The sequence below is a fragment of the Scyliorhinus canicula genome, chromosome 20 (assembly GCF_902713615.1).
Source record: "Scyliorhinus canicula chromosome 20, sScyCan1.1, whole genome shotgun sequence".
NCBI classification, from domain to species: Eukaryota; Metazoa; Chordata; class Chondrichthyes; order Carcharhiniformes; family Scyliorhinidae; genus Scyliorhinus; species Scyliorhinus canicula.
In genome coordinates, this window is record NC_052165.1 from 68,078,350 (window position 1) to 68,106,130 (window position 27,781).

General features: G+C 47.7%; 1 protein-coding gene across 1 annotated transcript in view; it reads left to right on the plus strand.

Annotated features, from left to right (window-relative positions):
- The window catches only part of LOC119954961 (sortilin-like), a 138,785-nt gene that overhangs the window by 40,201 nt on the left and 70,803 nt on the right, over positions 1-27,781 (plus strand). Inside the window, exon 2 of the mRNA XM_038780709.1 lies at positions 16,529-16,591. Coding sequence (XP_038636637.1) covers positions 16,529-16,591 — 63 coding nt within the window. The remainder of the gene's footprint in view (positions 1-16,528; positions 16,592-27,781) is intronic.

Below are 27,781 nucleotides of genomic sequence, written 5' to 3' on the forward strand. Positions count from 1 at the left end.
TTTTGTGTTTAAAAGGGAAAAATGTTAATTTACTTTTTATACCTTTGCCCTGGAAGTTACAAAAGAAAACTGTGCGTGGGATTTTTCAGCCCCCTCCTACTGGTGGGAACTTCCACTCCTGCTGGAGTCAACTGCTCCTAGTTCCCCAGAGCCGGGGCAGGGATATGCCAAAGCTCATATAATTCAGCAGGACCAGAAGGTCCCACCAGCGGCAGTGGTTCGCCACATCCTCTGCAGGGTGGGGGTTGCTGGAAACTCCCAGCCTGTGTCTATATCTCATTCACTTGGGTGAGATTTTCTGGCCGTTCACGCTGGTGGGATCTTGCGGTCCCACTGATGGCACTCCCGCCGCCGTGCATTTCACAGCTATGTGGGATGCATTCAACAGGAAATCTCATTGACGAGGGCAGGGGAGGCACAATGTGTTCACATGCTCCATCTGTCTGTAATGGACTGGGTCCTGTCATGCCTCTTTCATGCATAAGTGAATCACACTGCAAGCCCAACCGATGTTTTAATTAGTTTTCAGTGTAATTCTCGGCATAATCAGAGTTCTTTAGCAGGTGTTGTTGCATCTAATATTGGACACTCTGGGGGTGATATTGAGCCCGCGATAGCAGTCCGCTGGGATTGCCGACATGGTCGGAAAATCCAGAGAGAATTGGGAAACATAATTCTCTCCGGAAAGACAGTCTTCCCGATTTTTCCACGCCCATTACCGTGATGTCACGAGATTCACGCCCACACATGGTGAGAATATAATGTTAATGGTTTTGCATACATTTTAATATGCCAGCCCCTCCGCCACGTGATCTCCCCCCCCCCCACCCCACCCTGTCCGGGACACAATGATAAGTATAGCCCCTGGCGAGAGGGATGTGTCTGGGCAGTGGCGTGGCTCTACACCATGACACAGGTTGCCAGACGAGGGTCCCTGGGAAGCAAATGGGAGGGATATATGCCCTTGTGTTAGGGAGGGCTGATGCCTGTGAGGGAGAGAGAGTGCTACCAAGACTGCTTGGGGTGGAGGATGGCCTACCCGACGCCTGCAAAGGGATGGGAGGTCTGGGGGGGGGGGGGGAGGGGGGGGGGGGGGGGGTCGCCGGCTGCTTGTAAAAGGAGAAGGGAAGGGTGGGGAGAGCCCCATATCTTGTTTTGGTGGGAGGGGGAATCCCCTGATGCTTTTGAGGGGGTCCTAATGTTTATGTGTGTGTGTGTGTATGGGGGGGGAGGGATTCATTTTATTTGCTCATTGGGGCACCCATTAAAGATGGCGCCCCAATCTTTGTGGGCCAGCTCCATCAGGCCCTTCCAGTGTAACAGTGCAAACCACGCCCACTCATTTATTTTACTCCAAGAGGCTGAAGATCTGGAGTGAAAACTGGTCTGTGCAACTGGAGAGCTACTTACCGGTTTCAGTCTGAGCCTGACAGTCTGAAAGAAATATGGTAAGATTCCTCCACCCTATGTTTTGAGTTGTGAAAGCACAGGCTGTTTGTGAATGGTCAGTACCTGATTATTATTAGCCTATAGGTATGTGCTGTGTGATCCACTATTGTTGATATGCAAACCTGGCACTGAAATTCATACATCATGTTACTCATTAATGTGATAAGCAACATTCTTAACAGTTCACGTCATTGTGCCTGAAGAGAGGCCACCGAAAGTCAATGAAGAGGTGCTACCTCTACCGTGAGACTATTAACTGGACATTGTAGTGGACCATCCTATTGGGCCTCCTACTTCCCTTGTTCGTCCGCCATGTTTAATTGGACAAGGAATCCTGGAGGTCGCTTCTTAATTTGTCACTTCTGGGAAATTTGCAACCATCTTACCACGGCCACATTTGAATTCCCAACCCAGAATATCGACTGGCATCAGGATCACAACCCTACTGCAAAAGTATAGCCCAGTGAGTCGGTTATTTCAGTTTTGTTGCAAGGAAGAGGTGCCGATTTAAAGAACAGTGCCTCCCCACAAGGCAAAACCTCTGCTGGTTTTCTTTGAAAGATCAACAATTTCCACAATGGTCAGTAATCTATATGTGGGGTTGGTCCAACGTGTGAAGCTCATATGCAAGTCCTGATGATTCATTTCAACTTTTCATTTTTCCTTCGATCACATATTCACTTTTCTTTGACTGTTTAGATGTTGTTCTTACATTTGTGAGATTTTCACCAAAGCCTCCCGGATCAGTTAGGGATGCAGAGGACCCTGAGGTTGCCATTTCATATGAAGCGCTCACCTTGTTGTGAAGGCTTGCACTTTTCAGTTGACGCCTAAAGCAGTATGTAACAGTGGCTGACTGTATAGTAGCATTATTAGAAATATGAGCACGTTTCTGAATTGTGTTGCTGGCCAACTGAGCCGGTTTTTGGTCTTTTCTCTGTATGGGGAAGTGGGTAAAAGCCAATATTAGACACACAAAAGGCATTCGAAACAACTCAAGGAAAGTCTCTTGTGGAAAAGGAGAAGGCAAAAGGAAAGTGAAAAGACAATTTTTAAAGAAACGTTGCATGAAATTTAATATTTCTTAACTAATTTTTTAATATGTTGAAGAGATATTTATTTCTGACAAACCTCCTTGATTTTAAGGAATGCACCTTTTGAAAAAGGAATTATGGGCCCGATGTAACACGCAAAAATCAAGTCCTGTTTTAGGCACGTATAGCAGGGTTTTTCATGGTGCCTGCACCGAGCGATTGAGAACGACCCCGCTGACAATGAGGCTCTCGGTTTTTTTTCTGGCCTTAGTTGGGAACGCCCCACTGAGGCCGCACTTACCTAATTTCCAGCACTGATGTCAGTGCAAGAAGAGATTAGAGCGCCATTTATAAATGCAGTCTCAATCTCTCGACTCTCCCTCAGTTACCCCAGTGTGGCCTCCGGAACCCCTCACTTCCCCAACTTCTCTCTTAAGAGGACCCCCTAAGGGCAGGATATTGCTGGGCCTGATGCCTGGTAGTGCCAACTTGGCAGTCGGACAGGGTGCCCAGGTACCACTTCCAAGGTGCCATGCTGGCACTGCTGATGTGCCTGGGTGGCAGCGGCTGCGCCAGGGTACCACCCGACTCCGAGCCCAACCGCTCGGGGCCTCCGATGGCAAGGGAGCTTGCCCAGAGAGGGCGAGATCCAGATCGCGAGATCTCTCACAAGGAATTCTGAGCGGCGCAAATCTCCCAAGAAGCCTCTCGCAAGATTTAACAGCCTTGTCGCATCACCGAGTCAGTCGCAACGAGGCCATTCGATCGCGTCTTGTTTTCCAGTTATGGAAATATTTCAGAAATGCCAGTTACCCTGCTGGATGCACCAGGAATTAATTCCAATGTCAGTGTTTTTACTCGATTAGAGATTTGATCATTTTTCAGTTTTTAATTTGTTCTTGGGATGTGGGCCTTGCTTACAAGGGCAACATTTATTGCCCATCCTCAAACTGATAGTGGCGAGCCACTTACAACTCATTGACTTGCTATGCCATTTCAGTGAGCAGTTCAGAGTCAATCACTTTGGTGGGAGTCTGGAGTGACATGGAGGCTAGACTGAGTAAGGACAGCAGATTTTCTTTCCTGATGGATGGTGAACCAAATGGGTTTTCAACATTCCGGTAGGTTCATGATCATTATGTTAATGGAACTAGCACTTTAGTCCACATGTACGTGTTGTCTGCTCTGCTTTCACATGAAATCAAGAACAATGTGTGAAGTTTTCAGAGTTGGTGGTGGTCTGTTTTACGCAGTGCTGATATAGTGCCATTGTGTGAGGTGACTTTGTTCCTGTTCATATTACCAGTAGAAATGAGGCAATGAGAACTATAAATATGCCATGATGTGGAGATGCCGGCGTTGGACTGGGGTGAGCACAGTAAGAAGTCTTACAACACCAGGTTAAAGTCCAACAGGTTTGTTTCAAACACGAGCTTTCGGAGCACGGCTCCTTCTTCAGGTGAATTCTTCACGGCTCCTTCTTCACCTGAAGAAGGAGCCGTGCTCCGAAAGCTCGTGTTTGAAACAAACCTGTTGGACTTTAACCTGGTGTTGTAAGACTTCTTACTATAAATATGCCGACAGAGGTCAAACAGTGCACTGAGTACACACAATAGGCAGCGGCAAGGGTTAGAGGTTATGGGTTGTTGTTACATCAAATAGAATAGTAAGAAGTCTTACAACACCAGGTTAAAGTCCAACAGGTTTGTTTCAAACACGAGCTTTCGGAGCACGGCTCCTTCTTCAGGTGAATGGAAAGGCTTGTTCCAGAAATGTTTATATAGACACAGTCAGAGATGCCCTGGAATGCGAGCACCTGCAGGCAATCAAATCATCAAAGATGCAGAGAGAGAGGTAACTCCAGGTTAAAGAGGTGTGAATTGTCCCAAGCCAGTTCAGTCGGTAGGCCTCTGCAAGTCCAGGCTTGTTGGTGGGGGCCGAATGTAATGCGACATGAATCCCAGATCCCGGTTGAGTCCGCATTCATGCGTGCGGAACTTAGCTATAAGTTTTTGCTCAGCAATTTTGCGTTGTCGCGTCTCCTGAAGGCCTCCTTGTAGAATGCTGACCCGGAGATCAGAGGCTGAATGTCCTTGACTGCTGAAGTGTTCCCCAACTGGAAGGGAACAGTCCTGCCTGTTGATAGTCGCACGATGCCCGTTTATTCGTTGTCGCAGTGTCTGCATGGTCTCGCCAATGTACCACGCTTCGGGACATCCTTTCCTGCAGCGTAAGAGGTAGACTACATTGGTCGAGTCGCACGAGTATGCGCCGCGTACCTGGTGGGTGGTGTTTCCACGTGTAATGGTGGTGTCCATGTCGATGATCTGGCATGTCTTGCAGAGATTACCCTGGCAGGGTTTTGTGGTGTTGTGGTTGCTGTTCTGAAGGCTGGGTAATTTGCTGCAAACAATGGTTTGTTTGAGGTTGCGCGGTTGTTTGAAGGCCAGTAGTGGGGGTGTGGGGATGACCTTGGCAAGATGTCCATCCTCGCTGATGATGTGTTGGAGGCTGCGAAGAAGATGTCGTAGTTTCTCCGCCCCAGGAAAGTACTGGACGACGAAGGGTACTCTGTCAGTGGTGTCCCGTGTTTGTCTTCTGAGGAGGTCGGTGCGGTTTTTTGCTGTGGCGCGGTGGAACTGTCGATCAATGAGTCGAGCGCCATATCCCGTTCGTACGAGGGCATCTTTCAGCATCTGTAGGTGTCTGTTGCGCTCCTCCTTGTCTGAGCAGATCCTGTGTATACGGAGGGCTTGTCCATAGGGGATGGCTTCTTTAATGTGTTTCGGGTGAAAGCTGGAGAAGTGGAGCATCGTGAGATTATCTGTGGGCTTGCGGTAAAGCGAGGTGCTGAGGTGACCGTCCTTGATGGAGACGAGTGTGTCCAAGAATGGAACTGAATTTGGAGAATAGTCCATGGTGAGTCCACAGCGAGGATGGACATCTTGCCAAGGTCATCCCCACACCCCCACTACTAACTCACCATGGACTATTCTCCAAATTCAGTTCCATTCTTGGACACACTCGTCTCCATCAAGGACGGTCACCTCAGCACCTCGCTTTACCGCAAGCCCACAGATAATCTCACGATGCTCCACTTCTCCAGCTTTCACCCGAAACACATTAAAGAAGCCATCCCCTCTGGACAAGCCCTCCGTATACACAGGATCTGCTCAGACAAGGAGGAGCGCAACAGACACCTACAGATGCTGAAAGATGCCCTCGTACGAACGGGATATGGCGCTCGACTCATTGATCGACAGTTCCACCGCGCCACAGCAAAAAACCGCACCGACCTCCTCAGAAGACAAACACGGGACACCACTGACAGAGTACCCTTCGTCGTCCAGTACTTTCCTGGGGCGGAGAAACTATGACATCTTCTTCGCAGCCTCCAACACATCATCAGCGAGGATGGACATCTTGCCAAGGTCATCCCCACACCCCCACTACTGGCCTTCAAACAACCGCGCAACCTCAAACAAACCATTGTTTGCAGCAAATTACCCAGCCTTCAGAACAGCAACCACAACACCACAAAACCCTGCCAGGGTAATCTCTGCAAGACATGCCAGATCATCGACATGGACACCACCATTACACGTGGAAACACCACCCACCAGGTACGCGGCGCATACTCGTGCGACTCGACCAATGTAGTCTACCTCTTACGCTGCAGGAAAGGATGTCCCGAAGCGTGGTACATTGGCGAGACCATGCAGACACTGCGACAACGAATAAACGGGCATCGTGCGACTATCAACAGGCAGGACTGTTCCCTTCCAGTTGGGGAACACTTCAGCAGTCAAGGACATTCAGCCTCTGATCTCCGGGTCAGCATTCTACTAGGAGGCCTTCAGGAGACGCGACAACGCAAAATTGCTGAGCAAAAACTTATAGCTAAGTTCCGCACGCATGAATGCGGACTCAACCGGGATCTGGGATTCATGTCGCATTACATTCGGCCCCCACCAACAAGCCTGGACTTGCAGAGGCCTACCGACTGAACTGGCTTGGGACAATTCACACCTCTTTAACCTGGAGTTACCTCTCTCTCTGCATCTTTGATGATTTGATTGCCTGCAGGTGCTCGCATTCCGGGGCATCTCTGACTGTGTCTATATAAACATTTCTGGAACAAGCCTTTCCATTCACCTGAAGAAGGAGCCGTGCTCCGAAAGCTCGTGTTTGAAACAAACCTGTTGGACTTTAACCTGGTGTTGTAAGACTTCTTACTGTGCTCACCCCAGTCCAACGCCGGCATCTCCACATCATCAAATAGAATGATAGCTCACAACAGGCAAAAATGACAAAGTGGGATAATAAATGTATGGAAAGACTTGCAGCTCTGGAGAATTTTGCTGTCGGAGTTGGATACCGTTGAAGCTCGTGAGGGTGTGGTAAATCTTGCAGTTCACTGATTTACACAGAATATGCAGCGACAGAAAGTGTGCTCAATTAGTCTGCGTCTCTGTTCATACTCTGCACGAGTTTCCTCCTATTTCACCTACCTCCTCTCAGCCTTTCAGTAAATCTTTCTGTTCTCTAAATTTTCTCTCATCTACATGTGTAGTTTCCTCTTAAAAGTATCTGAACGATTTGCCTAAACCACTTCTTCATGTGGTAAGAAGTTCCACAGTAACCACTCTCTATGAAGAAACCCCTCCTCATTTCCCTGTTAGATTTATAAGTACTACCTTGTATTCATGGTTCCTTTTACATTTGCCCCGAGTGAAAACATTCCCCCTCCATGTCTATTCTGTTCAATACATGCTTAATTTAAAACCAAGGGCTGAATTCTTCCACCCCGCTCGTACAAGAACGCCATGGGGTGAGACGCAATGGAAAAGTTAATTGACCTCGGGCAGGATTCTCCAGTCGCAGGGCGGACGCAGCCAGATTATCCAGCCCCGTCTTTTCTCCAAAGAAGAGACCCCATCTGTTGATCTTTTTGTAGTATGGAGACCAGGACTATCCCACGTGCAACCTGACCTGAGTCCTATATACGTTTAATATAACTTCAGTGCTTTTGAATTCCATAGTTTTTGCTTCTCTTCCTTTACTTAGTTTTGCCCAGGATGGACTTTCATCGCCTGCCACCAGAAGCTTCTTGCGAGATGGGCGCCAGACCTCATGGCTGACTAGGAGCCTCTCCCGTTCTTACTGCCTGTCATTGATGTCTGGAAAGGATTTTGCTGGCTGCTACTCAGCCTGTTTGGCAGTTTTATGAATGCACCTTCCTTGGCCATCAAGCCCTGGGTGGGACTCGAACCCAGAACGTCTGGCTCAGAGACAGGGATGCTACCCACTGCATCACAAGTCCTACTTTCTTTGTACCTATACCCTTGTAGCATTTTAAATTGTTTTGCTGACATGTAATGTTGCTTTTAATAACTTGTAGATCTGCATCCATAGATCTTTTTGTTCTTTTCCAACATTCCATAATGGGCCCCTTTTGTTTTGCACATTTCATAATATTACAACCATGTGAGGAGGGATGAAAAGACTTGTCTATGCTTCCTCTCCAGATCTCCCCATAATGTGTTACCTTGTATTCATGGTTCCTTTTACATGAGAGAGAGAACAAACAGCATTTGCCACCTTTTTCAGTACAGCATTTGTAATTGATTTACAAATGCTTGGGAAGCAGTCCTTTAAAATAATCTGCTAGCTCCAGGAGAACTCTATTAATTCATGTCTACTGCGGTTATTGTTTGAGAACCAGCAATTACATTTTGATGTCATCTCAAAAGCATTTGAAACGTGCCAGATTGGTAATTCCAGGTTGGTTTAAAGCCAACAGGAAATGGGTTATTTCATGATGGGGGCCCACGGTAGCACAGTGGTTAGCGCAGTTGCGTCACAACTCCAGGGTCCTTGGTTCGATTCCTGGCTTGGGTCACTATCTGTGTGGAGTTTGCACTTTCTCCCCGTGTCTGTGTGGCTTTCCTCCTAGTACTCCGTTTTCCTCCCATAGTCCAAAGATGTGCAGGTCAGGTGGATTGGCCATGATAAATTGCCATGCTAAATTGCCATGCTAAATTTCCCTTAGTATCCAAAAAAGGTTGAGTTGGGTTGGGTGGGGTTACTGGGTTACCGGGATTGGATGGGGGGTGGGCTTGGGTAGGGTGCTCTTTCCAAGAGCCGGTGCAGACCCAATGGGTTGAATGGCCTCCTTCTGCACTGTAAATTCTATGATTCTATGTTCCCCAGGAGGCCTTTTTTTCCATCCCACTTGGTGGAAGCAGGTTGTGAATTTTATCAGTCTGGCCGTTTCCATGATTTTCAGAGGGTTCCGTTTTCTTTTTTAAAGTTCAACCACAAAAATAGAAAATTGTAAATTGTGTCTTGAAAAGAAACACGTCTTGAAGCAATGTCACTCTGGAAATGTAATGTTCCTAGGAAAACTTTGGCTTTTGCTTTTAGTGCACTGAGTGCGATTCATTGAAGAACCTCTGTGTGAGCATGAGAAACGAGGTGCTCCTGATGCAAGGATCATAGAACATACAATGGGTGAATTGCAGTCGGGTTACCAACTCTGGCTGGGTCTTTTCGGGAGACGTCGGCAGAAGTGATGTCACAGAACCCTGGTGGTGTGGCGTGGACAGGTGAACCCATCCAAGGAAGGAGGCAAAGTCCAAAGCCCCACACACTAGCAGGTGGAGATAGGTTTCCTTCGCATAAATGGACAGACGTACTTTGTATCCATGTTTAGAATTGGCGAGTTCAGGCACTGCTGCGTGCAAATGCCAAGTGGCTCCACAATCAGGTACTTTTAAAGCAGCAGCTGCTGAATCCCCGCTACCTCCAGATCAGACCTCACTCTTCCCCACCTTCCCACACACAGGCACACTCCGCGCACCCTCTCCCAGTCGGTTACATTAGCAAACTCGCGCTCCATCCCGGGGACCATGGCCTGTCCTGTACCCGATTGCTCCCGAGGCACCGATTTCCCCTGCCGCTCTCCCTGCATCCACCTCAGCGCCAGGGGGGGAATAAATCAGGCAAGGCAACAAGCAACGACGTCCATCAGCTCAGTACATGTGTGCAACCGTGATGTAATGTGCTCTGTCATTACAATGGCTGCGCCTGAGCAGGAGCACTGCCGAGTCTGTCTGTGTAATGCCATTCAGTGAAATGGACTCTGTGGCTGCTTGGGGCATTAGCCAATCAATTAAGTGGGAATCCTATTTTAAAATCTCCATTACTGCTTTCAATAGCTGCCTGACAATTGGGGGCCACCTTTCAGCAAAACAACTTGTGTAACTTATATTAAAATGCTAAGATTTTTTGAACGAGGAATAATTTTCTCATCTTGAGCATTGTCTTATAATGGTGAATTATAAAACTTCTAAAGCTGAAAGAATGTTATATTCCAATGCTGTAACTCATTCCAATGACCAGTTTGTGAGTTTATCATAAACTTGTTTCCCTCTGGTCTTTGAAGCTTGTTGGTTTCAGCCAATCAAATCTGTTGGTGAATCCAGTCGATGATCAACTATTTTAAAAAAAATTCATTTATGTGATATGGGTGTTGCTGGTTAGGCCAGCATTTATAACCATCCATCGTTGTCCTTCAGAGGGTGGTAGCGAGCTGCCTTCTTGAACCGCTGCAGTCCCTGAGTTGTAGGTACATCCACAGTGCTGTTAGGGAGGTGGTTTCAGGAATAGTGAAAGAGTGGCGATATATTTCAAAGTCATGGTGATGAGTGACTTGGAGGTGAACCTCTAGGTGGTGGGGCTCCCAGGTATTTGCTACTCTTGGCCTTCTAGATGGTAGTGGTCAGGGGTTTGGAAGGTGCTATCTAAGGAACCTTGGTGAGTTCCTGCAGTGCATCTTGTAGATGGTACACATAGCTGCCACGATTCATCGGTGGTGGACGGTTTGAATGTTTGTGGAAGGGGGAAGCAATCAAATGGGCTGCCTTGTCCTGGATGGTTTTGAGCTTCTTGAGTATTTTTGGAGCTACACTCATCCAGGCAAGTGGAGAGTATTCCATTACACTCCTGACTTGTGCCTTGTAGATGCTGGACAGGCTTTGGGGAAGGTGGGGTGGGGTGGGGTGGGGTCAGGAGGTGAGTTACTTGCCATAGTATTATAACAACTACCGTTTAGGTTTGTTTACTTAGTGTTTGTTTAATTTGTAAAAGTACACCATGATTCAGATATACAGATAGCCTATTGTGTGGGCGTTGTCTGGTTATGAATTGTAACTTGGAAAGTCGGTTTTTGCATTAGTGTTGTTACTGCATGTGGAGCATGACGAGAGTTAGAACTGTCTATATAGCATAATGAGCAAACGTGGGATGAATGTAGAGAGTGCTAATTACTAATATTTTATTTACAATCAAATTCCAAATTGGAGTCGAGTCATTCAGGTTCAACTGAAAGCACAAAGTTCTCCTTTCTGGCTCTGAAAAGCACATTTGCAAACATTTTCAAATTAGCAATTGCATTATGTAATGATCATTATTTCCAGTACAAGAAAATAAACTTTTTTGTTTGGTCGAACAACCAGTAAAGACACTGTGAAAACGTAGAAATCGTAAGGTCTACAGCACTGGAAAGGTCTACAGCCAGTGTCTGCGCCAGTCAAAAAACAACCACCTGAGTATTGTAAATCCATTTTCCAGCACTTAGCCCATTTCCTTGTATGCCTTGGCATTGCAAGTGCACATCTAATTACCTCTTAAATGTTATGAGGGTCTCTGCCTCCACCACCTTTTCATGGAGTGAGTTCCAAACTCTCACATGTTTTCCTCACATCCCCTCTAAACCTCCTGCCCCTTACCTTAAATCTGTGCCCCCAGGTGATCGATCCCTCCTGCAAAGGGAAAGGTTTCTTCCTGCCCCTCATAATTCTATACATCTAAATCATATCCCCCCACCCCCGCCCCATCCCCTTCTGCTCCAAGGAAAACAACCCCAGTCTATCCACTCTCTCTTCATAACTAAAACTCTTCAGCCCAGGCAACATCCTGGTAAATCTCCTCTGCACCCTTTCAGAACTGCACAAAATACTCTAGCTCTGGCCTAATCAACATTTTATACAGTTTTAGCATGACGTCCTTGCTCTTAAACTCTGTGCTTCGGAAGGCCTTCTTAACCACTGTATCCACCTGCCATACTACCTTAAGCATCTGAACATTTCAGGAAGTTGTGTGTGGGGACATTATTTTGCTATGCGTCGTTATTAAGTTGGATCTCACAAACTGAGGGTTTGGGGCGACTCGCCACACCTCACTTTAAAAATAATCCAGAAACACCTCTGATTATGGATAGATGGGGAGAGGATTAAAGAAGTTCAGTTTCCCTCTCTCCTGCCCATAACAGAAGGTGCTTAAAATCAGTGATGTTCAAGAATCCAGGGTTAGACGAGCGCCAATTCATCGGAGAATTGAGAGTGGAGGGCCGGGATTCTCCACTACCCGGCGGGCGGGGGTCCCGGCGTATTGGAGTGGCGTGAACCACTCCGGTGTCGGGCTGCCCCAAAGGTGCGGAATTCTCCACACGTTTAGGGGCTAAGCCCTCACATTGAGGGGCTAGGCCCGCGCCGGAGTGGTTCTCACTCCACCGGCTGGCGTGAATGGCCTTTGGCGCCACGCCAGCCGGGGCCGAAAGGACTTCGCCGGCTGGTGTAAGTCCGCGCATGCGCCGGAGCGTCAGCGGCTGCTGATGTCATACCAGCGCATGTGCAGGGGAGGCGGTCTCTTCCGCCTCCACCAAGGTGAAGACCATGGTGAAGGCAGAAGAAAAAGAGTTCCCCCACGGTGGGCCCCGATCGCGGGCCAGGCCACCGTGGGGGCACCCCACGGGGTCAGATCGCCCCGCGCCCCCTCTCCAGGACCCCGGAGGTCGCCCGCGCCGCCAATCCTGCCGGTCAGGTTTAATCCACGCCGGCGGGAGAGGCCTGTCAGCGGCGAGACTTCGGGCCATCGCTGGCCAGAGAATCACCGCGGGGGGCCTGTCGACCGGCGCGGCGCGATTCCCACCCCCGCCGAATCTCAGGGGGGCGGAGAATTCGGGACACGGCGGGGGCGGGATTGACGCCGGCCCCGGGCGATTATAGAGATAGTGAGGAAAGATTTAAAAGCAAGGATGAGAATTTTCTCATCCAATTTAGAAGCCAGTGTAGGCCAGCAAACACATAATAGGTGAACGGGATTTGGTACGAGTTAGGATAAAGGCACCAGGGTTTTGGATGATCTAACTTTTGGGTAGAATATTGAAGACGAGCCAGAAGTGCATTAGAATGGTCAAGTTGGGAGGTAATAATGTGGACAGGGGGCTGAGACAGGGAGGGGACAGATGATATCAAAGAAGTGGATGAAGGAGGTCTTTGTGGCATTGCGGATTTGTGGTTAAAAGCCCATCTCTGGGTCATGACGTAAAGATTGTGAACAGTTTGGTTCAGCCACAGAGGAGTTGCCAGGGAAAGGGATAGGGAGTAGGTGAAAAGGGAATTTTTGGTGGGGACTGAAAACGTCAGTCTTCCCAATATTTAATTGGATGAAATGTCAGCTTATCTAGTTCTGAATGTCCAATCAGCAAACTGATAAGTAAGCAACAAGTGGAGATGACGAGAGAGATGGTGATGGGGTAGAGCCTGGGATCACCGGCATAAATGTGGAAACTGACGTTGTGTTCTTGGATGATGTTGGCCAGGAGCAGCGTGTAGCTGAGAAATAAGTGAGGTCCAAGGATAGGTCCTTGGGGGACACCTGAGGTAACTGTGGGAATGAAAAGAGAAACTGTTGTAATTCTGGATGCAAGTAGGTAGGAATGAAAGTAGTTGAGTGTTGGCGTAGTTAGCTGAACTACGATGGAGGAGGATGACAGGGACAACTGTGTCAAAGGCTGCAAACAGGCCGAGAATGACATGGTGGAAAGGTTTATCTTTGTCACAGTCACATAGGATGCCATTTGTGACTTTGGTAAGAGCTATTTCAGCACTGTAGCAGGGCAGAAACCTGATTGGAAGGATTCAGACAAAGAATTTTGAGAAAACTGGGTATGAATGAACAACGCAACACATTCAAGGGCTGTTGAGAAAAAGTGGAGATGCTGGTTTGCAAGGACTGAGGAATAAGGCTGGCTTTCCTTTAGGAGACTGGTGATGATGTCAGATTTGAAGGCAAGAGAATAGTTAACAATATCTGCTAACATGGGTACCAGGCAGGAAGGTTGGGACTCACCAACACTAAACGCATTCAAATGGTCATTCGTTAGGCATATGGACGATAAGTGTAGATGGGCTTTAGAGGGGTTTCACAGGTCGGCGCAACATCGAGGGCCGAAGGGCCTGTACTGCGCTGTTATGTTCTATGACTTTTTTGGAAAAGGGTCAAGAGATCAAGAGGACTTTAAACTTGAGACATTGATAGACTCGAGCCAATTTCAGTCATTAGAGGTGATGGGTGAATGAGACTTGATGTGAGTTAGAATGCAGACAGCAAAGCTTTGGATGTGATAAACTTTATAGAGAGGGCAGCACAGTGGATAGCACTGCTGCCTCACGGCGCTGAGTTCCCAGGTTCAATCTCGGCTCTGGGTCACTGTGTGGAGTTTGTACATTCTCCCCGTGTCTGCATGGGTCTCATTGGATTTGCCAAACAGCCTGGTAAGAATGGAACCAAGCAAGAAGAGTCCCACTCAGATGGAAACACAAAAGAGGTGTTGGAGGAAGATAGCTTGTAAAGGCTACAGGTCGGTCGAGAAGATTGGCATAAATAGTGCATCATGAGGATGTCATTTGTGCCTTTGATTAGAACTTTTGTAGTGCTGTGGTAGGAGATCTAAATACAAAGAAGTTATAGGAGAGATTGGCAAAGATCTGAGAATGAACACAACAATATTCATGAGCTTTGGTTTGGATAGTAAGATTTGAGGTGGGGGCAGTATTTCATAAAAACAATTGAGTTTTTATGAATTAAAACAGCTTAATAATTCCTAGCAGGCCTTGTCTAGCCAACCATTGTGTGGTATTTACTTGTCTTTTCCCAGCTTGGTTTTATCCATATATGTTACCCAACCTTTTTAAATATTGGTCAGCTTGGGAGTTAAGTATATTTCTGTTGAACAAAATAGGCAGTGTTACCAGTTTTAACCATATTGTGATTAGTTGACAAACTTGGGCTATCTTCAAAAGCCAGAAGTTCAGAGCTGTTATTTGCATACTTCAATTTGTTATACCCTGGACAAGTGCGCGGTCAATTCCAGCCCCACTGTCCCAGAGTCACAACACAATTGAATAACCAATAATTCATACAAAAACTTCCTGTCTTTGGCCCTTGGCTGCCAAAAAATTACAGTCACCAGGTGTGTAAGTTTAAACACGATTGTGCATTTATACCAAGAAATATCATGAAATATGCAGTGAATACAACTGGATAGCAACAAGTTAAAACCTACTTACCTCATTCAACTGTCCCATCCTCTACCCATACACACAAGACAGGCAAACACAGAGGGGTGGAAAGGGATAAAATAATAAGGGTGAAGGCCAAAAGTCTTTGCTTCAGATGGTGGTTCTTTTCCACACTTTCCCAACAGGACCCAGCTGGTTAAAGTATCTGATTTGCCACTAGTAATGGTCTTCTTTGTAGAGTCATTCATTCAGGGTCCCCTCAGGTTAGAAAATGCAGTACTCACAGGCAGCAGGCTTTCTGAAGAGATACTTTATTTCTCATCAAACTGGGCCTTCGGCTTGAGGTTCACATTCAGGCCTCTATCTTTCTGTATAGGAAGAAGTCTTACAACACCAGGTTAAAGTCCAACAGGTTTGTTTCAAACACGAGCTTTCGGAGCACTTTCGGAGACTTTAACCTGGTGTTGTAAGACTTCTTACTGTGCTCACCCCAGTCCAACGCCGGCATCTCCACATCATTTCTGTATAGGAACTTTATGTCACATCAAACTTTTCTTCCAGCTTCTGGTTTGACTTCAGGCCTCTACAGTCTCAAGAGAACGGTACCTAGTCTTGCTGGAGAGAAAATCAGCCTTCACAGTGGCCTCGGAGAAAATCTGATCATATGTCATAGAATTTACAATGCAGAAGGAAGCCATTTGGCCCATTGAGTCTGCACCAGCTCTTGGAAAGAGCACCCTAACTAAGCTCACACCTCCACCATATCCCTGTAATGCAGTAACCCCAACCTTTTTGGACACTAAGGACAATTCAGCATGGCCAATCCACCTGCACATCTTTGGACTGTGGGAGGAAGCCAGAGCACTCTGAGGAAACCCACGCAGACACGGGGAGAACACGCAGACTCCAGACAAACAGTGACCCACGCCGGGAATCGAACCTGGGATCCTGGAGCTGTGAAGCAACTGTGCTAACCACTGTGCTAACTACTGTGCTACCGTGCTGCGCACGATTAGTTGGATCTTTTTTGGAGAGAGTTAGTGAGATACCTTTACCAGGCTACCAGAATCAAAACTGAAACCAAACTGGAACCTCGGGACTGTGAAAAGTCTTCCAATGGAATAATGTCCAATAATATACCTGTTACCAGGCTAGCACAGCCTTTTGAGCCAATTCAGTGCCCATCAAAGAAATCAATCAAATCAAGTCCCAATCATCTCTGCCATTGGTGCCGGTCAGTTTACAGCTCCAGTTTGAACCAGCATAGACTAACAAAGTGATCTCTCCTGCTGTTGAAATCCTCTGCTTGAATTAATGGCACAGGTCCCTTCTTTCTTCCTCTTGAATTAAAGATACAGATTGCCTTAAATTCACATGTCCATAAATCATCCATGGATTCAAAATGTAACGGCAAAAATAAAAAAATGGGGAAAGAAGGGAATAAACGGAAATGACCCTTACTATTTGTACAATTAATTAAGAGAACCAGCTTTTTTTAATAATGCCTTCTACGGTGGATTAAAAGCTTTGAAATAAAAGCAGAAAATGCTGGAAACACTTGGGTCAAGCAGCATGAATGGGGTGATTAACAAAATTAATATTTCATGTTAATTCAGGTCATCAGAAACGACACTAAAAGCTTTGATAAATTTTCACAACTTTTATTTTGCATTTCAGTACACATTTGTGGATGATGATGGTTCTACCGTAACATTGGCTTGGGTTGGAGATGGAACTGGGGTAAGTTAATATTTTGATCTATGTGTCACAGTATTTCTGTTGCTTCCCTTGTAAAATGTAGCAAGCTTTTTATCATTTATAAAGTCGGTCGTTTAATAATGTGCTTGTTTTTGGGAAACATCCATTTTGCACTGACTCGAAACTGAAAGCTGTTTTCACGATGAAGCTAGTGCCAACTATTAGGCAAGTAGGATGGATTCCATGATCCTACTCTTCTGGTAGGGAAGCTGTGTTTTCAGAGGATGCTGGGCGGTTTTGGAGCTACAAGATGGGTTCTGACGTACAACTCCTGCAAATGCAGATATCTATCCAGAGCATGGAATTGCAGAATCATTCCTACTGAGTAGTTAAGGTATTTCAGTCAGTTATGCGACATTTGCTGTCTGTGTTTACTGTAATATTGCTGAAATTAGAACATTCGGGTCTGCTATAGATGACAACGATGAGTTGCTTGATTGGAATGAGGATATCACAGCTATCAAAGTTCTAAGTTCCAGTCTGTGTATTGTGTCATCATGTCCTGGAGGATTGTGCAGACTCTCCACATAAGTAGTTGATAGATTGTGATTTAAAAATTGGAAAAATGTGTTACTACACATACACCTCATTAAACTTACTGGAGCTGATCGGCACGCTCACTACGCACACAGACGATGTTTCAAGTGACAATGACTCTCTGTGATGGTCTAATGTCACATTAGTGTGGTTTCTGATGTATTGTGCTGTGACAATATTACAAAGCATGCTCATTGGTTGCTCCATAGTTAATTTGCTAACTTTACTGATTTTTCAATTCATAGAATCCCTTCAGTGCAGAGGGAGGCCATTCGGCCGATCAAGTCTGCACTGACCCTCATGGCTCTGATCATAATAATGCTTCAGTTTCTAATTTACATACATGATAAAGCCCCAGAATGTACTACAAATTGGGCAGAATTTCCAGTGATAAGCTAAAAAGGATAGTGGAATTGGAAGAGGAAACTCAGAAATTACAAAATAAATTGGCCAAAATCTGAACGTGGGCAGAAGATCTCTCTCAGTTAAAAGGGCCCGTCCAGTGCCCATCATATTTTCATTCTAGGACGGAGGTTTTTGGGGGGTGGGCTGTGGCTCAGACCCATCGCTGCAGGACACAGTTCAAGGATAGCCATGGAGTTGGATGAGTGCTGAGGCAGGTTGTTTAGAAGGTACACCTTTCTTGTCTGGGACTTCAGCTCAGTTAAATTAAAGGCTGTTAAGCCCTCACTCTCTCATACACCGCCCCCCAATTTCCCCCAAATGCCTTTCTTACCCATTGCCCTTTCATATTCCCTGAGCCCTCTCACATCACCTGCTGTCTGTTATACTTGTATGAACAGCAATCACTCATGAGGGTTTGTCTGAACACATTGTGGCTTCATTTGTTTAGAATAGGCATACGGGAATATTTGTACATCGGTCAAAAGCTCGAAGACTCAGCAGTTGCAGAGCTGAGTGTTGGTGTGTGCGCTAAAAGGCAAAAATGAAACTGAGACTGGATTATACAACATCTAGTGAAGGGATGCTGCTATCCTTTGAAGGCACACCATGCCCCTTCTGTAGCCCAACCAATACCCTCATGCCCCGCTCTATGCTAACTCCTGCAGTCTTCATGCCCATTCATCCAGTATGCACTGTGTACAGAACAAGTGGGTCATATAATAACAGTGGCAAGTTTTTAAACAGCTAATGAAAAAAACGCGAGAAACAGCTGAATAAATCTCTGAAAAGAACTATTGCTCTTACAACTTTATAAAAACATTCGCAGATACTGCCGTTGATAGTATCGAACGCAGACATTTTACCCACTCCACACCTCTTAATCCTGCCCAAGTAAACATACAGACATTGAAACACCACATCAAATGGTAAATTATATTTCCATAACGATGACAGTCAATCAAGCTGTCATCCACACTGCAGCTACCTTGAGGGCAATTTAAGCAGAGCAACTTGGCAACAGTGAAGCTAGGGTCAATTACTAATCGATGTAATTGAAGGTGGGGGGGGGCATAAGAGTTTGAATGAGTAGCCCGCCTCTATGATTGGTATTATTTGGTGACACGATGAAATAACAACAGATACGAAGATGTTATTTATTCATGGTGACCTTGTGGTTTTGGTTGAGCTGCCACAGATTTATGGAAGTGCTGGGGGTTTCCCTGTAAGCGGCAGAGGGAAATCAGAGGCAGAGTCAGCCCAAGGATTTCAATGACAGGCCACCTGTGGCTTTCACAACTCGATTGGTGGTCTTGCTGCCTCTCGGAATCCTAAAATAGTGTACAAATGTTTGCAGTTACATTTGGAGAGAAGCATTTTGGCTTCTCTGCATAAAAGTCAACAGACATGGTTGGGCTGGGTACCATGTTTTGTGCAAATTACCAGATGGTGGATTTTTCTAAATATTCTCGTAGTTGCAGTGCACGGGTAACAAGCAAATGCTAAGCAACTTCTCAAGAAATTATTTTATTTTTTGTCTGTGGTGGTATGGTTAGCATAGCTGCCTGCCATTGGTGCAGAACACCGGCTTACCATTGGCCCTGGTTGGTCATGTGCCTCTCGACCGGTTGGTTGAGACCAGTCATGTGACGGCTCCCCGATTGGTCGAGAGGCTGAGTTAACCCCGCCTCCAGGGCAGGGTATAAATACCCAGTACTCCTGGCGGTCGTCCTTCTACTGTAATCGACCGCTGGGCTTAACATAGAACATAGAACAGTACAGCACAGAACAGGCCCTTCGGCCCTCGATGTTGTGCCGAGCAATGATCACCCCACTTAAACCCACATACCCCTAACCCAACAATCCCCCCATTAACCTTTACACTACGGGCAATTTAGCATGGCCAATCCACCTAACCCGCACATCTTTGGACTGTGGGAGGAAACCGGAGCACCCGGAGGAAACCCACGCACACACGGGGAGGACGTGCAGACTCCACACAGACAGTGACCCAGCCGGGAATCGAACCTGGGACCCTGGAGCTGTGAAGCATTGATGCTAACCACCATGCTACCGTGAGGCCATCTAGTATAGTATTAACATCTAGTATATTAAAGCCATACTTTTGTTCAGCAACTCGTCTCGCGTTCAATTGATGGTACATCAATTTAATATACTAGAAATTTGAAGTTGGAGCTCCGGATGAAGCCCGACTGCCTCCGCATCAACCCACAAACTCCGAACGCATCGGCAATCTTCAAGCATTGGCTGGCGTGTTTCGATAGCTATTTGGCGACCGCAAGCAGCCCTCACACCATGGCACAGAAACTTCATATTCTCCATTCCAGCGTAGGCCTGGCGGCCTACGCCTTGATAGAGGAAGAAAAGGAATATGACGTGGCCATGGATACGCTAAAAGGACAATTTCTTAAGCCGATTTCGTAAACCGAGTGTACGCCCGACATCTGCTGGCTACCAGACAACAGTACCCCGGTGAGTCCTTAGATGATTTTTACCGGGCCCACGCTGTCCTGGGGAGGAATTGCTCCTGCCTCCAAGTTTCAGCCACTGAGCACATGGAACATTTAATCAGAGATGCTTACGTGGCTGGGATGCAGTCCGCCGCAATCCACCAGCGGCTGCTGGAAAAAGATGACCTCAGCCTAACTGAGGCACGGACTCCCTCCACCTCCCTGGAGGTCGCCGACTTAAACGCCCGCGTCTATGTCCCCAGCCGCGCTGCAGCGCCCTGGGCCTCCTGGCATGCTTCCCCACTGCCATCCGCCGCTCCCGACCCCCCTCATGCCTGCGCCGCGGGATGCCTCGACATGTCCGCGGGGCGCCGCTGCTATTTCTGTGGGCTTGCCAAACACCCCCGCCCGCGCTGCCCGGCCCTCTCCGCCCTTTGTAAGACCTGTGGGAAGAAGGGCCATTTTTCGACGGTCTGCCAGGCCAAATCGGTCGCTGCTGTGCCGCGCAGCAACCGGGGATCTCCTCCTCCGGGCCCTTCCAGCGCACCGCGTCAATCTCCCCCCCCCCCCCCCCCCCCCCCGGCCCCTGCATCCGTCCTGCGCGCCTCTCTGCCCCCGCTCTTAGCCGCTCCGATCGGCCCGCCGGCACCGCTAACCCCGCCCCCAGCAACCACGAGGGTCCTGCGGGCGCCGCCATTTGGGCCCCGGACGCCACGTGCAGGTCCTGGGTGCCGCCATCTTGGGGCCTCGACTCCACGTTCGGGTCCTGGGCGCTGCCATCTTGGGGCCCCGACCCCACGTGTGGGTCCTGGGTGCTGCCATCTTGGGGCCCCGACTCCATGTGCAGGTCCTGGGCGCCGCCATCCTGGACTGGCACACAAGGTCCTGCCAGCACCTACTCGGCCGACGACGACGACTATAGATCTTCTCCACGGCTCGCGGCCATTCAGCTCGACCAGTCACGTCCACGCACGCTCGTCAAGACAACGACGTAAATCCACCTCAACGGGCACGAGACGGACTGCCTGCTGGACTCCGGGAGCACGGAAAGCTTCGTACACCCTGACATGGTAAGATGCTGCGCGCTCCCTGTCCACCCTGTAAAACACAAAATCGGGTTAGCCTCAGGTTCGCACTCCGTCCGCATCACCGGGTGCTGCATCGCGGACCTCATGGTCCAGGTTTTTAAAAATTATAAACTCCTTATCCTCCCCGATCTTTGTGCACCGGCACTCCTAGGACTGGACTTCCAGTGCAACCTGCAGAGCTTGACCTTCCAAATCGGCGGCCCTATACCCCCCTCACTGTCTGCAGTCTCGCGTCCCTCAAAGTAGAACCCCCTCCTTGTTTGCTAATCTCACCCCCGATTGCAAACCCGTCGCGACCCGGAGCAGACGGTACAGCGCCCAGGACCGGACCTTCATCAGGTCCGAGGTCCATAGGTTGCTGAAGGAAGGGGTCATCGAGGGCAGCAACAGTCCCTGGCGAGCCCAAGTGCTGGTGGTCCGGACTGTGCAGAAAAACCGGATGGTCATCGACTACAGTCAGACCATCAACCGGTTTACACAACTGGGCGCGTATCCTCTCCCCCATATTTCCGCCATGGTAAACGAGATTGTGAAATACAAAGTCTTCTCCACGGTGGACCTCAAATCCGCTTATCACCAGCTCCCCATCCGCGTGAGTGACCGCAAGTACACTGCGTTCGAGGCTGATGGGGGCCTCTACTACTTCCTCAGGGTTCCATTCGGTGTCACAAATGGGGTCTCGGTCTTCCAATGGGAGATGGACCGAATGGTCGACAAGTACGGATTACGAGCTACCTTCCCGTATCTCGATAATGTCACCATCTGCGGCCACGACCAGCAGGACCATGATACCAACCTCCGAAAATTCCTCCAAACCGCAAAACTCCTTAACCTAACTTACAATAAGGATAAGTGCGTGTTTAGCACCGACTGTCTAACCATCCTCGGCTACGTAGTGCGTAACGGAGTGATAGGCCCCGACCCCGAACGCATGCGCCCCCTGATGGAACTCCCTCTCCCCAATACCCTCAAATCCCTCAAACGCTTACTACGCCCAATAGGTTCCCAATTACGCTGACAAGGCCTGTCCCCTCATTCAGTCCACGACCTTCCCGCCGTCGACAGAGGCCTGCCAGGCCTTTGGCCGCATCAAAGCGGACATCGCAAAGGCCAAGATGCGCGCCATCAACGAGTCCCTTCCCTTCCAGGTCGAGAGCGACGCTTCAGAAGTAGCTCTGGCGACCACCCTGAACCAAGCGGGCAGACCCGTGGTCTTCTTCTCCAGAACCCTCCAGGCTTCCGAACTCCGCCACTCCTCAGTGGAAAAGGAAGCCCAGGCCATTGTCGAAGCTGTGCGACATTGGAGGCACTATTTGGCAGGCAGGAAGTTTACCCTCCTCACAGACCAACGGTCAGTAGCCTTCATGTTCGATAATGCACAGAGGGGCAAGATTAAGAACGACAAGATCTTGCGGTGTCGAATCGAGTTGTCCACATACAACTATGATATCTTGTATCGTCCTGGGAAGCTCAATGAGCCTCCTGATGCCCTGTCCCGCGGTACCTGCGCCAGCATGCAGATAGACCGCCTCCGCTCCCTCCACGCGGACCTCTGCCATCCAGGGGTGACCCGTTTCTATCATTCATAAAGACCTGCAACCTGCCCTACTCCATCGAGGAAGTCAGGACAGTAACCCGTGACTGCCACATCTGCGCAGAGTCCAAACCGCACTTCTACCGCCCCGAGCACGCGCATCTGATCAAAGCATCCCGCCCCTTCGAACGTCTCAGCATTGACTTCAAGGGGCCCTTTCCCTCTAGCAACCGCAACATTTACTTCCTGATGGTGATCGATGAATACTCCCGCTTCCCCGTCGCCATTTCCTGCCCCGACATGACCACATCGACCGTCATTAAGGCCCTCCTCTCCATTTTCTCTCTGTTCGGCTACCCCGCATACATACATAGCGATCGGGGGTCTTCCTTTATGAGCGACAAGCTGTGTCAATTCCTGCTCAGCAGGGGCATCGCCTCTAGCAGTACGACCAGCCGGGGTAACGGACAGGTCGAGCGGGAGAATGGTACCATCTGGAAGACCATCCTACTGGCCCTCCGTTCCAGAGATCTCCCTATTTCCCAATGGCAAGAGGTTATCCCCGATGCCCTACATTCCATCCGCTCCCTCCTCTGTACAACAACTAATCAAACACCTACATGAACGTCTTCTGGTTTTCCCCAGGAAGTCGTCCTCCGGATCCCCTCTCCCGACGTTGCTGGCCGCCCCCGGACCCATCTTGCTCCGGAAGCATGTGCGGGTGCACAAGTCCGACCCGTTACTCCACGCTAACCTGCAGTATGCGTACGTGGAGTACCCCGACGGTCGGCAGGACACGGTCTCCCTCTGGGACCTGGCATCCGCCGGCGTGCGGCCTTCCTCCCCTTCACCACAAACCCCCACCCAGGCCACCCCTTCCCCATCCATGGTGTCTCCACCACCAGCCCGGGGTACGGAGACAGTTCAAGGACCACCGCTCCCGGAGTCCAGGACATCAGCTGAACCACCATCATCGGCTGAACCAACGTTACCAACTCCCCTGCGGCGGTCTGCCAGGACGTCATGGGCAACGAAAAGGCTGATCGAGTCCATTTAACTTCAACACTACCATGGACCTTGTATGGACACTATGTACTGTTGCTAAATGTCTGGGCCAGTGGGAAGCCAAGGAAACATTTTTTTTTCTCCTTACTACTCTTACCACCAGTTCCCCCCGGCTTCTTTATCCCGAAGGGGTGAATGTGGTGGTATGATTAGCATAGCTGCCTGCCATTGGTGCAGAACACCGGCTTACCATTGGACCCGGTCGGTCATGTGCCTCTCGACCGGTTGGTTGAGACCAGTCATGTGACGGCTCCCCGATTGGTCGTGAGGTTGAGTTAACCCCGCCATACCCAGTATTCCCGGCGGTAGTCCTTCTACTGTAATCGACCACTGCGCTTAACATCTAGTATATTAAAGCCATACTTTTGTTCAGCAACTCTTCTCGCGTTCAATTGATGGTACATCATTGTCTTTCCCTCTGAAATATTTTATTCTTTACAGGGTAAGATTATGAACATGCGTTACCTGCTCTTTTGAAATTTTCCTTCCCCTCTCTCTATAATTACTAGGGGGGGGCCATAGGTTTAAGGTGCGAGGGGCAAGGTTTAGAGGAGATGTACGTAGGCATGTTTTTTTTTATGCATAGGGTGGTGGGTGCCTGGAACCCGCTGCCGAATGGGAATAGAGGGATACGGACCCCGGAAGTGTAGAAGATTTCAGTTTAGACGGGCAGCATGGTTGGTGCAGGCTTGGAGGGCCGAAGGGCCTGGTCCTGCGCTGTACTTTTCTTTGTTTAATAAGGACAAATCATTTTGGAGAAGCAATACGATCAGGTGTGCAACAGTTAGTGCTCCAGTGCATTAGTGCTTGAAAAATGAACTATTTTTGATATTTTTAGAAGCCTGCAGCATATTCCTAAATGTGAATTGTTATATTTTCTTACTTAATATGCATACCTCTCAACAGTCTCGTTAACTAAAAGGGTGGGGCAGCTAAAGTGCTAAAGTTACAGACATCTCAGTCATAACTCTCATCGGTTCAAGTGTAACCAGTTTTCAACTGACACTCTGTAATGTGGAATGACCAGCTCTGCCAGTTTTTAATCACCTTCAAGAGGAATTATTCATTCTGCTTGTGTAAGAGAAACTTGTTCTGCCTGCTCGCTCTTCTGACACTAAAGTACATTATCCTACATATTCCTTCCCCTTCCTGCAAGAGTTCACATTGTTAAACTTAAGCTTCATTACACAATCTCCTACACTCAGTCCCTCTTTCCGAGAATATTAAAAACTGCAGGTCTACAGATGCACAGGAGTCTTTCTGACCAAGTTAAATTGAGGAACAAATCAGCCTGCCTGATTTTCATTTTTAAAATTTATATTTGCATTCAAGTTTTATTATTTTTATGGATAACGCAACAAACATTCAAAAAGAAACTGGTACAGTACAGAACAATTTTTGCTGTATACATCTTAGAAAAAGACAGGATAACCTCAGAACTATGGTTCTGAGAATTTTGTGTCTCTAACTGTACAATGGATCGAGTAGAGAATGGAGGGGAAGAGGGTAAAGCCACGCGAGCATGATTGAATGACATAAACAGATGCACTCATTTATGTAAAGCGAAACTAAGACTTGCTGCATGGAGCATGGTAGAGCAAACAATGTGGAGCCAACAAATTTGAGATGGGGTTCCACACTTTTCAGAATGTGTCAGATTTGGAATGAGGTACAGAAGTCAGGTATTTTTGGGACTGCAGCGCTGAGGACCCAGGTTCAAATCCCAGCCCTGGGTCACTGTCCGTGTGGAGTTTGCACATTCTCCCCGTGTCAGCGTGGGTTTCACCCCCACAACCCAAAGATGTGCAGGTTAGGTGGATTGGCCACGCTAAATTGCCACTTAATTGGAAAAAAAATAATTGGGTACTCTAAATTTATTTAAAAAAAAGGAATTTCCTAGGGATATAATCCATAATTATTTTATGCCAATTTTGAATCAAAGGATACTTGTCACTAATTCAGGAAGAGGGGATATTTTACAATGCTGCAAAAGTTAGGGTATTATGCAGCCTTTTTTCACTCGTGTCAATCATTCTCTCGCCTGGGAGACCTAGAATTAGGAATAAAGGATACAATTCCTACGCCATGCCTCATATCATCTCAAGCTCTTTAACTACACTAGAGCAATATGAATAAATTGTTACACCGGCCTGTTCGCAGTGTGTGTAGTCACCTGTGACTACCTGGCACTTTAGGTACATTGAGGATATAGCAGAATAAAACCTTTGCCTCAAACGTGGCGCAGTATGAAAACAGTGCACTATTTTGAACTGAGACTCTTTCATTCTATTGCATACTGAAATTTTATTGGCATATTCCCATATGCTACCCTATGCCTCATCATCGATGTTGAGTGCCAAGTCTCTCTCCCAAGCCTGCCCAGTATAAGAACAAAGAACAGTACAGCACAGGAACAGGCTCTTCGGCCCTCCAAGCCCATGCCGATCACGTGTCCTATATCCTTCTATACCCTGTCTGTTCATGTGTCTATCCAGATAAGTCTTAAAGGTCGCTAACGTATCTGCCTCATACTCAGGATCTGGAAAACAAAATATCCTAAAACCTGCTAATTAACTGTTTAGGGTCCGCCAAAGTCTGAATCTTTACGCCAGGGACATTGAAGCACAAGGTGCACAGTTGTCTTATTAAGGATAAAGTCTCTAAGTTGCAGATATTTAAAAAATGAGTGTCTCAGGATGTCAAATTATTGGCATAGTTGCTCAAAGGATGATGAGGAGGCACCACTGAACACCAGATATCGAATCCATGGGCCCTAAGGCCTGGTGGAAAATCTGGATTAGAGAGAGTGTGGAGATGACAGACCATCCTCCAAGATCCTAATTGTAGGATTCTCACACTTAGCAGAACCAGGCCAGTCCTGTAAAACAATAAGGCCTGCAAAAGATGCACAGCTGGGCCTGTTTCAACATCGAGCCAAATGGAGGAAGGGTCCTTTTATAACCCAATCCTTTATAAACCTAAGATGAGAGGCTAATTGGTACATTTTAAATTTCAGCATCCACAATTTCCCCCTTAAACTCTGGAAGCTGCAACTTAATGTACTTCAAACGAGGTTTCTTTTTATTCCATATAAATAAATTGATCACGCCATTGAACAACATAAAAATCTCTAAATACCTTAATATCCACTACCCTTGGAATCTAGCACAGAGAGGATAGCCCTAGAATTGGCTCTCTTGTTAGTCAAAAAAGCCAAGTGTTTGCTCCCAAACTCGTACAATTTTTGCTTCGCAAACTTTAAACTCCTCTAGGCCCGCAGAGTTAGCAAGGAATCGAGCACCGGCTGAACTGCGTTAATCCCCCTCAACACCGAGTGGTTGGGCTTCCTACTGTACTCCCCCCTCAGCCTCAGCCAATCTAACTTCCGACCGATGCTGACACCCCCGCATTCTACGCCTTTCGTTGGCTGTATAAGAAATAACCAACCACCTAGCATAAGCCTTGCAAGTTTCCCACAAAATGATGGGGTTACATCGGAAAGGAAATTGAATGAATAAGAAAGCTGAAATTCCAAAGGTTTATCCCTGAGCAAGAACACGTCAAAAAACCATGGTGTGGGTCAGGGGACGGGAAAAATCTTTGAGTAAAAACTCAAGGTCAACAGGAGCATGATCAGAAATGACAATATAGAGCAGGGGGACACCAAATGTCGGATTGTTCTTGGCATGAAGAAATAGTCAATTCTAGTATGGCATTGATGAGGAGCAGAGAAAAATTATTTGTCCCTAGGTTACCGTGCTCTCCACATCATGTCCTCGCATACCGATGCTAGCTTCGTAGCCTGAAGGGTGGGAGGATTTCTGCTTACTGGGAGTTCATCCAACAGGAGATTTAGGTGACAATTAACGTTCCCACCCACAAAATAATTTGCCAATGACAGCTTGGGAAATACATGAAATACATGGTAACAAACTCCGGGGAATAATTTGGAGCACCATACACACACGTTATTGAAACAGATTCTCCATATACAAGCATCTTAACAATTACATATCTGCCCCTCATGCCCTTCACATAATTCCTTACCTTGAAGAGAACATTTTTATTGACTAGA